This window comes from Euleptes europaea, chromosome 2, assembly GCF_029931775.1.
Source record: "Euleptes europaea isolate rEulEur1 chromosome 2, rEulEur1.hap1, whole genome shotgun sequence".
NCBI classification, from domain to species: Eukaryota; Metazoa; Chordata; class Lepidosauria; order Squamata; family Sphaerodactylidae; genus Euleptes; species Euleptes europaea.
The window spans coordinates 77,838,636-77,851,743 of NC_079313.1; the positions used below are offsets into that span (position 1 = coordinate 77,838,636).

Sequence of the window (13,108 nt, forward strand, 5' to 3'; positions counted from 1 at the left end):
TTAAAATAGTAAAATCCTAATCCAACCACAAAATGGTGCCCTAAACTAGGCTTCCACCTCATGTATAATTTAAACTACTATTCAAGAGAGGGGTCAGCACTGATATGGGTGATGTTGGACCAGGAAGATAATAAGGGAAAGACCAAAAGAAAGACTAGCAGATCCAGTAGGGTCTAGCAGAAAGGAAGGACAAAAGCGGAACAGGGAAAAAAGGAAAAGGACAGAAGGGATGGGGAAAAACAAGGGGAGGGAGAAATGGGGGAGGCCAGCTAGTGTGTAGAGCCGCCACTGGCCTCAGCCATAGGCCTGGCAAAACATCTCCATCTTATAGGCCCTGCAGAACTGAGCCAGGTCCTGCAGGGCACAAGTTTCACTACACAGAGTTCTACCAGGCTGGGGCCAGTGCTGAAAAGGCTCTGACCCTGGTCGAGGACAGCTAGATAGTTCCGAGTCCAGGGATCATCAGAGTTGTTTCAAGTTGAGCACATAGCTCAACTAGCTCATGTACTTGGTTATTTTTACAGCCTTTTAGTGTGAGGCTGGTTTTGAACCATTTTATTTTAATAACATTTCTCAATGTTCTAGAGGAGCACATAATACACAATTGTATCCCTTGCTGATTTCCTGGACCATTGTTTATTAAAATTGTTTACTGCAAATTTTATGGCATAAGGTATTCTATTTCACAAGTCTGATATTAGGATAGCTGAAATGGTAAACCACTCTGTAAAAACTGATGGTACATGCTTAACCATTTCTATAGCACTTCAGGGTCTACTTAATGAAGAGTTCGAAATGTCAGTAAGCTTTACAGAACTTTTACAGCCTTGTCATTACAGTGATCTGAAGTGTTCTTGAGTCTGTAACTTGTTGACAGATTTTTCTGTTGTTGATACTTGCATGCTACTATGTCATGTGCAGCAGCAAATGATTTGATTTTGTTCCCGGGTCAACAAGTTTCCAGTGCCATTCAAGTGAATAAAAGTGTCTTGTATCAGATGCTATCAAAGCCAACCTTAGACACATGAAAAGTCCCGCAAACAATGTTTTTAGCCATAACACTACAGTAAAACAATAAAGGGTTGAAAGAGGAAGTTTCTAATACTTTTCACAGCGGCTTCACACAGCAGAGGTGAATTTGGAGACTGAAAATGAGAGGCAATTCAGAAGCCACACTGAGCAGAATTTCCAATTGCTGCCATGGAGCTCACCTATCACTTCCAATCAAGGAAGGAGGGATGGAGCAGCCCCGGAGGAAGGGGGGCAACTGCTGAGCTGTCCCGAAGGGGAACAGCTCAAAAGAACACACAAGTGAAACCACAGTATTGTTAATTAGTGCTGATAGATGCAATCATTTCTAATTAGCTGGCTAATCCTTCTCTCCCATCCTGTTGCAAGAGCTAAGAGGGGGCCTGGGTTGATTTTTCCTTGCCCTGAAGTTACAGAGATTAAATAACAAAACAAAATTCTGAATAAAAGCACTAAGAGACATTCATGAAAGTTTTCCTGAATGTTGACACAATCTCTCACTCTACTCTTCTAAATAAAGCATTTTTTTTAGCAATACAATAAGTTTACTTATTTTCATTAATATTGCAATAATAATTATGCCAATGGATTGGAGGGGGGGCTTGCTGAAGCAAGGTGTCCTTAATGTCAAGCAATCTTATCAGCCTTCCTCTTTCATATAGTCATTGATCTGCCTACACTATAGCAAACCTCGCCCTGGGCTACTGTGGAAAGTCTCTCAACTGCACTGCTGCTACAGACTAAAACCAAAGATTCAGGAGAAACCTTCCTTTCCACACCCAGCATGCAAGGTGAGCCTCTATTTGGTCGTCCAAAGTATCAGAATTGCTTTCTTAGAAGAGAAACTGCTAGGAGGCTGCTATATTAAAGGTAGTCAGCCACACTTGTGTTTCTGTTTAACTATGGCTATCCAATACAGAGGACAGAAGGTCCTTCTAGAAAACAGACAGGCTTCTCCTAAATGTTGCTGGATCTGTTCTTCTTTTCTTATCTTGGAACACCCTGCCTGCTTTCATCTTTAAGTATCTTGCAGCTGATTCCTCTAACTCTCTTTTAGAAGAAAGTTTGGGGGCTTTCTCGAGGGACAGTATACTTTGAAATTCATGTGAACCTTCCCTTTGATCTATGTCATGTCTGATTATATATACATACCCACACACACACACAAATGCATCTACATCAGGTACCATGTTCTGTAGAAAAGAACCTTCTAGTCCCCCAGATCCAGTTCTACCTATTCGTTTGTCCTACCTAGGAATCCCTTGTCCTACCTGTGTGTTGCTAAGGATTGGATACCATCAAGTTTCTTATCCAGTACTGCTTCCCTGTAATTATCAACACAGGCTCTATTTACCTTCCCTGATCCAATTTCATGTGCTGGTCAAGACTGCCTTCATGTTCCAAGTTCGAGTCCCCAGTGCTGAAAGGAAGTTCTCTTTGGTATTTCTGGATAATGCTGTATTTTGGTTGTGTATTTGAGGCTAGATTTGATCTTGATACAAATGCAGGCAAGTGGAACTGCACGCCTCTTTAGCTGAAATATTCAGAAAAACTGCTCAGGAGGGTCCAAGGGACTTGCATCCTTCCTCCTGGTTGGAGTGGGCCTTGTAGCCACACACTCTAATGACACATTTATATATAAGGGGCTTGGCATAGAGAAAGTCTTGGCAGTTTGGATTAATGCCACAGCGCCCATGAATGCAAGTGTTCATCAGATGCTACAACAGCAGCTTGGCCTAGAACGCTGTATAAGTGCCTTTGCTCTCCCCATATCTTCAGCTGTAACTGTTTTAAATAGATAGAAAAATCTCAATCAATGGCTTTTGAACATGTCTACAGTTCCTGCTGACAGCAGCAAAAGATGAATTATCTCCCTGTTCTATTGCTGTTTGCTAAATTATAACATAGGATAATGCACTGAAGTTAATTGTCTATAAGCTATGTTATTTTTTATAATTGTATCAAATTTTTGTTCTGAATCCCCTTCAACAAAGTATCCTATAGGTTTCATCTTCCCTAGCCTTTAGTTCAGGAATGGCCAACCATTCAACTTTGGAGCCTCTGAATCTATTCCATATGTACACATAGAAGTTTGGAAGGTGGAGCTTATGTCACAGTATTGCAAGGACTGAAAAGTTGTGCCTAACAGAATGTCAAAAGTAAAAGGTATAAAAGCCTTAATGTGTCATTAGCTATTAGAACTTTAGTCATTAACAGCAGAAGCTTCTTGAAACTACAAAGAAAGAACTCCACAGGATTTAATCAAAGATATCAACTGACTTACAACATCACAGTATTGAAGAGATAGGCACTGAACAAAACTGTCACAGAAAAAGATTCCCTTCCTTTAGAAGGGGCTATGGCTCAATTTGTAGAGCATCTGATTGGCATGCAGAAGGTCCCAGGTTCAATCCCTGGCATCTCCAGTTAAAGGGACCAGGCAGGAAGATGATGTGAAAGACCTCTCTGCCTGAGACCCTGGAGAGCCACTGCCGGTCTGAGTAGACAATACTGACTTTGATGGACCAAGGGTCTGATTCAGTATAAGGAAGCTTCATGTGTTCCTATAATCCAAGAGAGTAGAACAACTCTCCAAAATACAACTCTTCTACTATTCATGTTTGATTTTTGGTGTCATTAGGGAAACCCACTAATGGAGGAAATAACCAAAGGAATTGAAACTAAGGCACAAACTTTAGCTTCTTCTTATATATTTATAATAATATGGCTGATGGAGCCAGCCAATTAATCTATTCTCCTCTTCTACCTGGCAGAAACAGTTTTAATTCTGCACAAAACATCACTCACAAGATTGTTTAGCTTATTTTCATAGGACCAAATCATGATTCCACAAACTCGTGACAATCCATTCCAGGAAATCTTTTGTTAAGCAAGTTTTTTAATCTCTCATCTTTCTTCCTGCAACTGAAACCATTTTCTCTTTTTGCATGCCACTACCACAGACAACAGTTGGTTCCCATTCTATTTATAGTAGTCTTTATGTTGTTGCAAGAGCCCCATGGCGCAGTGTGGTAAGCTGCAGTACTGCAGTCCAAACTCTGCTCATGACCTGAGTTTGATCCCAAAGGAAGTTGGTTTCAGGTAGCTGGCTCAAGGTTGACTCAGCCTTCCATCCTTCCGAGGTCGGGAAAATGAGTACCCAGCTTGCTGGGGATAAAGGGAAGATGGCTGGGGAAGGCACTGGCAAGCCACCCCGTAAACAAAGTCTGCCTTGGAAATGTCGGGATGTGACATCACCCCATGGGTCAGGAATGACCCAGTGCTTGCACAGGGAACCTTTACCTTTTTTATGTTGTTGCAGATATACGTATCCCAACCCTATTCTCTCTTTTTCTAAGAATAACTTTCTGCGAAGAGAAGCTGCATCTTATCTACTAGAATTCTTCTGTGCATTCCAAACCGTTAAAGAACAAACCATCAGTAATACTGCACACGGATCTTCAAAGTGCCTTTAATTAATCCTTTGTAAAAGGCTACCAAGAGAAGACTTGATATAGGGGAAACAAAGACAGCCTCACCCATGAATTACTGTTGTCAGCCACCCAGAGGGTGTGGAACCATGCAGCAGGATAACTATTTCCAAAATAAATACTGAGAAAAGCAGAACAGTCTGAACTATTCATATACTGTGAATCTTTGACAGATAGTCAAATAGAGTCAACCCATCAATAATTCTGCTTAACAACAGTGCCTACTTTTAAGTATGTTTAGGATATATATGGACCGGGTAGACAGAAAGGTGTCAGATAAGGGGGAACGGACAACAGAGAAACCTTAATCTTGTGGGTAGCATTGTTGGTCTGCAGCAGAAGAGCTAGATTTGAATCCAGTAGCACCTTGAAGTTCAGCAAGATTTCCAGCGTATAAGATTTCAAGAGTCAAAGCTCCCTTCGTAAGATGACAAAGGGAACTTTCATTCTCAAAACCCTGGAAATCTTGATGGCCTTTAAGGTGCTAGGATTCTAGCTCTTAATCTTGCACATCATGTGACTCAGACTGTAGCACAGCAGTATAGAACTTGAACTGTAAGTCCTAGTCTGATCCTTACAATGCTATAACTTTAGTTTTAGACACCATTCAGATGTATGATCACTACAATCAATATAGCTATTAAAGAATATAATGCAAATAGAAACATGCAAAGAGATGCTATACACTGAATACTCACGATAATCTAAAACAGACATAGTATGAAATGTTTTAGAAGGGCTAGTGTAGTCAAAACAGTGGTAACACTGCTTATGAAAACTCTTGGAAAAAGTATTTCAGCAAAATAACTTCAGGTGTCACTCTAAGAGACCCAAGGGAATATTGGTGAGGTGATAAACAGATGGAATTCAGCCCACAATCTTGATTAATACTGGTTCAACAGTTCTTTCTTGCAGACTTCATGACAAGTACCACAGATCTTACAGTTGTGAAGGTTGCTGGCATTAAAGAATTTCCCTCTTTCTTGTCATTGCTAACTTTGCATGACTGAATTTTTATATGGAATTAAGCATAACAAAGAATTCATTTATTTCTATGTATTACTAATGAAAGAAAGATTAGTAATGGCTTGGATCCTGCTGAGAATCTGCACAGGTGTCAGGGGATTTCAGCTGATTCTCCCAGGACAGCTCAAAACACCCCTGAAATAAAGGGGACCCCCAGAAATAATTTCAGGGGAAAGTTAGAGATGTCCCATGGTATTGGGGGAAATCAGCAAAAATCCCTCCCCATGCCCACAGAAAGTTTAGGCAGGATCCAAGCCAACAGCTTATATAACCTTTGAACATGAATTCCCACATAATGTCCATACTCATTTTCAACTATTATGACATATAAGCATAAAAAACTGAATTAGCAGTTCATGGAATGGTAGAAATTAACCCTAATTTCAAGAATTCTGAAAACTGTGGCTATGTGCATACACAAGTGCACATACACACACATTTATAACACTTCAGTCAACTGAAAAGTTACAAATAATCAAAGTATCAAATCCATGAAAAACAAGAAAGATATAAGATCTTGATCCTACAATGGTTCCAACAAAGCATTTGATGGTTGTGCATATGCTTCTTGTTATAGGGAAATAACTAGCTAGAGAATAGCATTGCTCAGAAGTAGGCTTCACAGCTGACCATAAACTTAAGGACATTAAGAAACAAGAATCCATAACACACACACACATTAGAAACATTACTCTAGGCACAGTTGAGATCTCCTCTAGAAGTGTGCCCAGTCCCCTTAATAAGAGACTATCTTCAGATAGTTTAAGAGTCCATGACAAGCAAAAATCAAGTTATAAAAAAGAAGCTATAAAACATCTGGGCATATTTACCCAAAGAACCTTGTAAAAACCAAAGACAGTAGACTTACTAAAGCCTAATATTTCCAATCACCATCCTAAAACTCAGAAATAACGTGGTACAGAGTTTTTGCCACACTCACCATTCAGCCGGGTCTGTCTGTTTGCTCTCACTCGAAGAAAAGTCTGGGGAAGGGGGGGAGAGAGAAGGGGAAAAAAAGTGCATTAGGATCTTGCCAGAGAGAAGACAATAAGGTAATTTATCCCAGTCTTATAAACAATCATGAAGCAAACTTGAATTAAAGAAGCATACACAAACCCACTTTCGCTGGAATACTTCCCTCCACTTTTTCTGTTCAGACCATTAACACTATTAAAAACTCTGCCAACTTCCTCCAACCAAAACAGAAAAACCCACATTTTCTCTTCATCGCATTAAGCCCAAACATCGAGAATACCCTTCCTGTAAACAACTGTCTACTTAAATCCTTTACTAGGCTCCAAAACTATTCCTTCTACACCATAAGCCCTCAGCAACACCTATAAACGGGCCAGTATGTACTGCACGACCTGATTCTAGCACAGCTCTAACATTTATATACAAACATAATCGTTATCTTTCCCCCCTATGTATCAGTGCTAAATAACTCGTCCCTGGTCTGGTTCGTTCCCCCTTACGGTCTCCCCTCCCCGTTTCGATGTAAAGAAACCCGTCCTCCCCCCGCCAGGAGGACCCCCACCCCCCCTTCAGATGAAAACAGCTCCCTCAAAGTTCCCCGTTTACATGTAAACAGACCACTCCCGCCTCAAGGGGGACGGCCCCACTCCCGATTTGGATGCAAACAAGCCCCACTCCCTCTCTTAGCTATAACCGGCTCTCGCGAAAGGACGCCCCTTCCCCTCGCACGCGCCCCGTCCACACCTCCTCCCGGCCACCGGGCTCCCTTCCCTCGCTCTGCATGTCCGCGGATGCGGGCGGATGCGGGCAATGGCCCCGGCACCCGCAATCAGCTCCCGGCGACAACGGCCGCCGCCATGTTTGTCTCAGTCATGTGACGAGACGTCGCTGCGGCCTGCGCGGGGTGAGGGTTCAGGAGGAAGCTGTTCCCATGGCAACCGCCAGCCGTAGAGCGGTTCGGAACTCGGCGTCTCCGTTACCACGCGCCTTTCCTCACGCCGATAACGTTAATGGCACCCTCCGAGGCGAGGAAATCCCCTTCAGCCAGCTCCGAAGCAACACCGAATCGCCCCAGCTGCGCTCCAGAAACGTGGCTGTGGCCCCGCGGCGCAACAACTGAGCTTCCGGCAACATCCCCAGCCCTTTCTCCTCACGGCAGCGACTCCTCTCTCCAGCGAGCTTTGGGATTGCCCTCTCCCTGAACTGTTGCCTGTATTTCGAAGAGCCGTATAGAAGACATTTGCCTGATGTGACTTCTCTCGTCGCTGCAGCCTTGTAGGGGTGGGAGAGAAGCTGCAGCAGGTAAAATTCTCCCTTCTGTGCAACTAATAAAAAAATATATATAGCGCTTTCAGGATCTGAAACCGTGGCAGCTTCACTGTCGCTACCTAGGTTCTCGCAAAAAAGGAAGCCAACGCTGTGTTCTGCATCACTAGGGTGACAGTTTTCCAGATTTGTTTACACAGCAAGGAGTCACATTATTTGGAACGTTAAGAAGCCTATAAAATAATAGCGGTAAAGTTAATGACCCAGAACTGACAATCCAGATGCACTTAAGAGGCTAGCCCTTTACACAAGTTGCAATAAGTTGGAAAATGCAGCCTCTTATAGCAAATTATCTCCATTCAGAAAGATGTTCCTTGTTACTGTAATAGAAAATGCTTTAGATTTCACTGTATGAAATGATAATTGGAATATCCAAGACACAGAGCCTGCAGGCAGGATTTTTTAAAAAAAAAAAAACAACCCAGCAAAACTGTATAAAGCACTTTTCTGAAGTTCTGTATTAATAGCAATAAATATAGCAAATGGAATGGCAAAATATATCTTCTAGTCCAGTAATCATTTAGGCTTAAGCAATCTGGACAGAGTCTGTGAGAGCATTCAGCTCTGGAGAACAGAAGCTCTCTGTAAGGACAATATGAAGATAAATATCTTTCCAAGAAATTGTAGTGGACAAATGTATTATTCTATTATTTTATAGCTTTGAACTCAGTCAGTGGCTGCAAGGAGAAATCTGCTGAGCGGTCTTTAGGCTGCTAACCAGTGTCCAGATCCTGCATACACTTAGGGAAGCACTTCACTTTGATCTGATAAGCAATCCTGCTGAAGCCATCAAAACTATCCAAGTGTTTAAAGCCAAACGTGACATCATTGCACTCCTAAGGCCTCAATTGCTAACCCCCACCAACCTTTTAAAATCTGTAAGCCTCTTCAAATGTTTCATCCTAGACCTCTGAATTATTTCAGTTATATTGCACTCTCCTATGCTTTCTCTTTGTAAGTCTTGCTTTTACATCAGGGAGGGCTGCAATACAGCCTAATTTTTTAAAAAGAATTTAGGAGATGAGATTGAACTCTGCGGTACTCATTCCTATATTTCTGTCTTCCCTACAGCAGCAGGATAGGACTTTTTAAATAATAAGTGTTATTTTCTTGGAGGAAATCACAGTGACATCGTTTGTCTCATACGATCACAGATACTAGTTGTAGGCTGCAAATCATAAGGATTTTTTTTTGCTGTCAAGTCACACCTGATTTATGGCAATCCCATTGGGTTTTCAAGGCAAGAGTCATTCAGAGGTGGTTTGCCATTGCCTGCCTCTGCACCACACCCCTGGTATTCTTTGTAGGTCTCCCATCCAAATACTTGCTATGTGTGACTGGCCCAAGGTCACCCAGCAAGTTTCCGTGACACAGTGGAGATTGGAACCTGGGTTTCCCAGATCCTAGTCTAACACCTTAACCACTACATCACACTGGCTCTCAAGGTCATTTACTAGGACATAAGTCACATTGAATTCAAGTAGGATTTACTTCTGAGTATACTTGTTTAGAGTTGTTAATTCATTTACATTCACTCTAGTACACAGAGATCAATGGTAGTTATATTTAAGACAGGTATAAGCAGGTGTAGGTGCTACTTCCTTTTGAAAGGGGGAGATAAAGAGTATTTTTTGGAATTCTTTTCCAGTTTCTGCTCTCCATTAGTTTTTCTAATCACTGCATTATATCCCCAGTCCACAATGATTTTAAGATACACACTGCAAACACCTTGCATCCCTAATCAACTACTGTTACATATCACAAATGTTGAGATACTGGTTGGATGCTGAAATTGTAGCAAAATACATTTTACTGAGTTTTTGAGGAGAGATAGTGAAAAAGCAGTCTGCTTGCTTCAGACCGTTTGCTTCAAGCAGTCTCGGCTGGCAGCTTCGTTCTAGTACGCTGAGCCTGCTATGTGAGTGTTTTATTAACCTCTTGTTTAGAAGCTTTATCCACATTATCTGATGCACTTGAGTTGCCAACGGACTATCCCTCAGTGACTTCAGCAAGAACCTGGCACATCACAATTTACTAGTCTTCGTCTTTCTGGGTGCAAAATGCTGTAACGTATCTTAGAGTTTAGGGGGTACCATAGGGAATTCTTTCACACTCTACTGTTTAAGCACATCCTCCAAGAATATTTGTGTTATGAATTTGAGTTGAAAGACTGAAGAGCAGGGCTTATAAAAACTAGCCAGCACAAACCTGAAAAAGATGTATTTTGTGCTCCCCTGTATATATGTGGCAAAAATGAGGATGTGTAATAAAGTGCAGATAGTTTTTCAGTCATTTTTTATTACACTATGAAACACTAGCAATATTTGTGGAAGCAGAAGTGGTTGCATACCAGTATATTTATAGAAAAAGCCATAGCCTACTCATTCTGCTAAAGGTAGGATGTAAGTGGGCTGAATGAGAATGGTTCCTTCCCCTGCCCATCCTCCCCGCTCTGGGATCCAACTACCTAGAGAGATGGTGAGATCTTATTTTTAATGGGTTTTTCTGCAGACAGATTGCACTCTTACGAAGCTGCTCCACTCTACTTACTGTCCAAAACCCTGGTCTGGAATATAGGGGCCTGTCTAGTGCTCATCATCCTCATTTCATATTTATTACAATGAAAAATACAAGTACTCCATATTGTCTAGGATCTGACCTAAATTGATTTTCTATGTTAGAGAAATAGATGCTAACACATTCTTTAACTGGAACCATTCTTTCTTTTTTATAAAGAAACAGTCATGTCATTAATCCTGTTCAACACATAAGGCTGGGAAGAAAGGACATGGAGCAAAAATTCCATTTTCAAAAGCTGTGCTGCTATCCTTAAGTTACTTTAAAAAAAGATTAATGCAGCCAAAATAACTTCAAACATCTCATTTACCTACCTGCATCTCTGCCTTCCTTCATTCCCACTATTCAACTATTCTGCCGTTAGCATTTTTCTAACTTGATCACTCAAAAAATGTAACTGTCAGTTTCATTTCCTGTCTCTAGAAGCAATATAAGGCTCCAGGGTCAAAACTGCAATTGCAAAGGGGAAGATTTCAGTTGCAACAGAATCTGTTTGCTTTATTTTCTGCTTAATGCCACAAAGATATCTGTACTAGGATCAAGCTGCACATGTTGTTGAAGTCCTGTGATTGGAACTCACAACATAGTTTGGGGACCTATAAAGCAGGTAATGTATATGTGATATGGATTAGGTTCAGTGCTAGGGAAGAGGGTCTTAACTTGTTCTTCCACACCACTACTCCAATTGAAAATCCCTCCCTGGGCCACTTTTAACCGATAACAAAAAAAGATAGATTCCTGTATTGTGCCTCTCTTCTTTCTCTAAGAGAGGTGAAATTAGCAGGGGGAATTTTCAGTTAGGAAAGCAATGCAGGGGACGGGAAGAGTTAAAAAAAATTCCTTCCACAGCCCAATTCATCTTGGGCTCCCACAGCTTCATTTTAGCGCCAAAGAACACATTGAGAGTTCCAGTCACAGAATCACATGTTGTTTGAGCTTTTTCTTTCTCATTTTAATCAAACATAGGTTGGGCTATATGGTAGTGGTATTACATAAATAATGTAAGTAGTGGTGTATTTCCCTTTTCTGTGGAGAAGTTAGAACTGAATGAACAAAAGCTAGCCACTGATTATTAGGCATGCAGCTGGAACTAAATAAAGTTAAATTGGTCTTTTTCTGTGAGACCAAATGCAAGCACTGTTTTTATAGTGCATTCATGTCAGAATAAGAGCCCCGTGGCGCAGAGTGGTAAGCTGCAGTACTGTGGTCAAAAGCTCTGCTCACGACCTGAGTTCGATCCCGACGGAAGTTGGATTCAGGTAGCCGGCTCAAGGTTTACTCAGCCTTCCATCCTTCTGAGATCAGTAAAATGAGCACCCAGCTTGCTGGGGGTAAAGGGAAGATGACTGGGGAAGGCACTGGCAAACCACTCCATAAACAAAGTCTGCCTAGTAAACGCCAGGATGTGACGTCACCCCATGGGTCAAGAATGACCTGGTGCTTGCACAGGGGACCTTTACCTTTACCATGTCAGAATTATTTTGTCTAGTTATTCCACCTTTAATTCCCTAAAGGCTAAAAGTGCTGTTTGAGAAGGGAACTGTCCCTTCAACACTAGTTCAAAAAGCAGATAGAGGTGACATTTCTGAGCACAGATTTGAATGGATTTCTGCTCCATGCTTTATCTAGTCACAAATATTTCTTAGCAAGTTTGCCTGAGCTGTTCAACTTGCTTTTTTCTGTCACAAACTGTGCCTGACACACTGTCCATGAGACAGCAGGACCAGTTGGCTGTCAAAGTTATGTACTTTCCCTCCTACTGCAAAATTGTTGGCTAGGACCCAATGAAGACATATCAGATGACTGATCCATATTCTGTACATAGGCAAGACTTCAGGAGTTGTATGCAACAATGCAAAAGAAACATATCAGAGAACAAGATAATTCTTGTTCCAAACACTATAGGTGGAGCCAGTCAGCCACAACCTTTCAGCTCTCCATGTTTATTTCTGCTGAGTTTAATAGGGCTTACTCTCCCTAAGTGTTCATAGGACTGTACCCTTAGACTGAGACAACTACATAAGTGCAACTAGGTACTAATATACACAGTATGCAATCCTAAAATCATTTCCCTGGGAATAAGCCCCACTGAATAAAATGGGACTTACTTCGTGCCCCTGAGGAGAGGAGTACCTCCTCCTTCAGTTCTTTTCCTGCCTCCTTTGCATATGCAGGACTCGAAGGAGCTCTGATTGCCTTTTGGCCTTTTTTCAATGCAGAGTTCCTTTTTGGTCATTCTTTCCCTCATGTGCCTTACAGTGTGTTTTCTTCTCTACCGGCTTTGTTGGGGGGGAAAATGGCAGATACCAATTTTGATTCTATGGCTTCCACATTGGGCACGCTAAAAAGTTATACACCTTTCCATCAAAATTCCTGTGGTAGATGCCCTGGTAGCCCTTCTCATTTCAGACATGGCCTTGCCTAAAGAGAGGGAAAGCTCCTTAAAGGATTTCACAGATTAAAAAAAAACAAGAGGCAGCCTTATGCAGAGCTCATGAAGTTATGGCCTACGCCATTACAGCTTCAACTACCACTTCCCTCATGGCTAGTACCTCCCTCATGTGGCTTTGCAAACTCCTGAAGAAAACTCTCAATTTATCAAGGAAGCTCACTTGCTACCTCCCTAGACTAGAGAAAGCTGCAACATTCATGGTAGATACCAATTTCGATTCTATGGCCTATAA

The 13,108-nt window shown here is 41.6% G+C and overlaps 1 protein-coding gene across 4 annotated transcripts in view; it reads right to left on the bottom strand.

The window, feature by feature from the left end:
• Positions 1 to 13,108, bottom strand: part of RNF220 (ring finger protein 220) — a 337,388-nt gene that overhangs the window by 73,096 nt on the left and 251,184 nt on the right. For 3 of the 4 annotated variants that reach the window (XM_056845154.1, XM_056845153.1, XM_056845155.1), the window contains one exon: positions 6,487 to 6,529. In XM_056845154.1, coding sequence (XP_056701132.1) covers positions 6,487 to 6,529 — 43 coding nt within the window. Of the gene's footprint in view, positions 1 to 6,486; positions 6,530 to 7,265; positions 7,386 to 13,108 lie in introns of those variants that run through there. The other variant, XM_056845152.1, reaches the window with a different exon arrangement.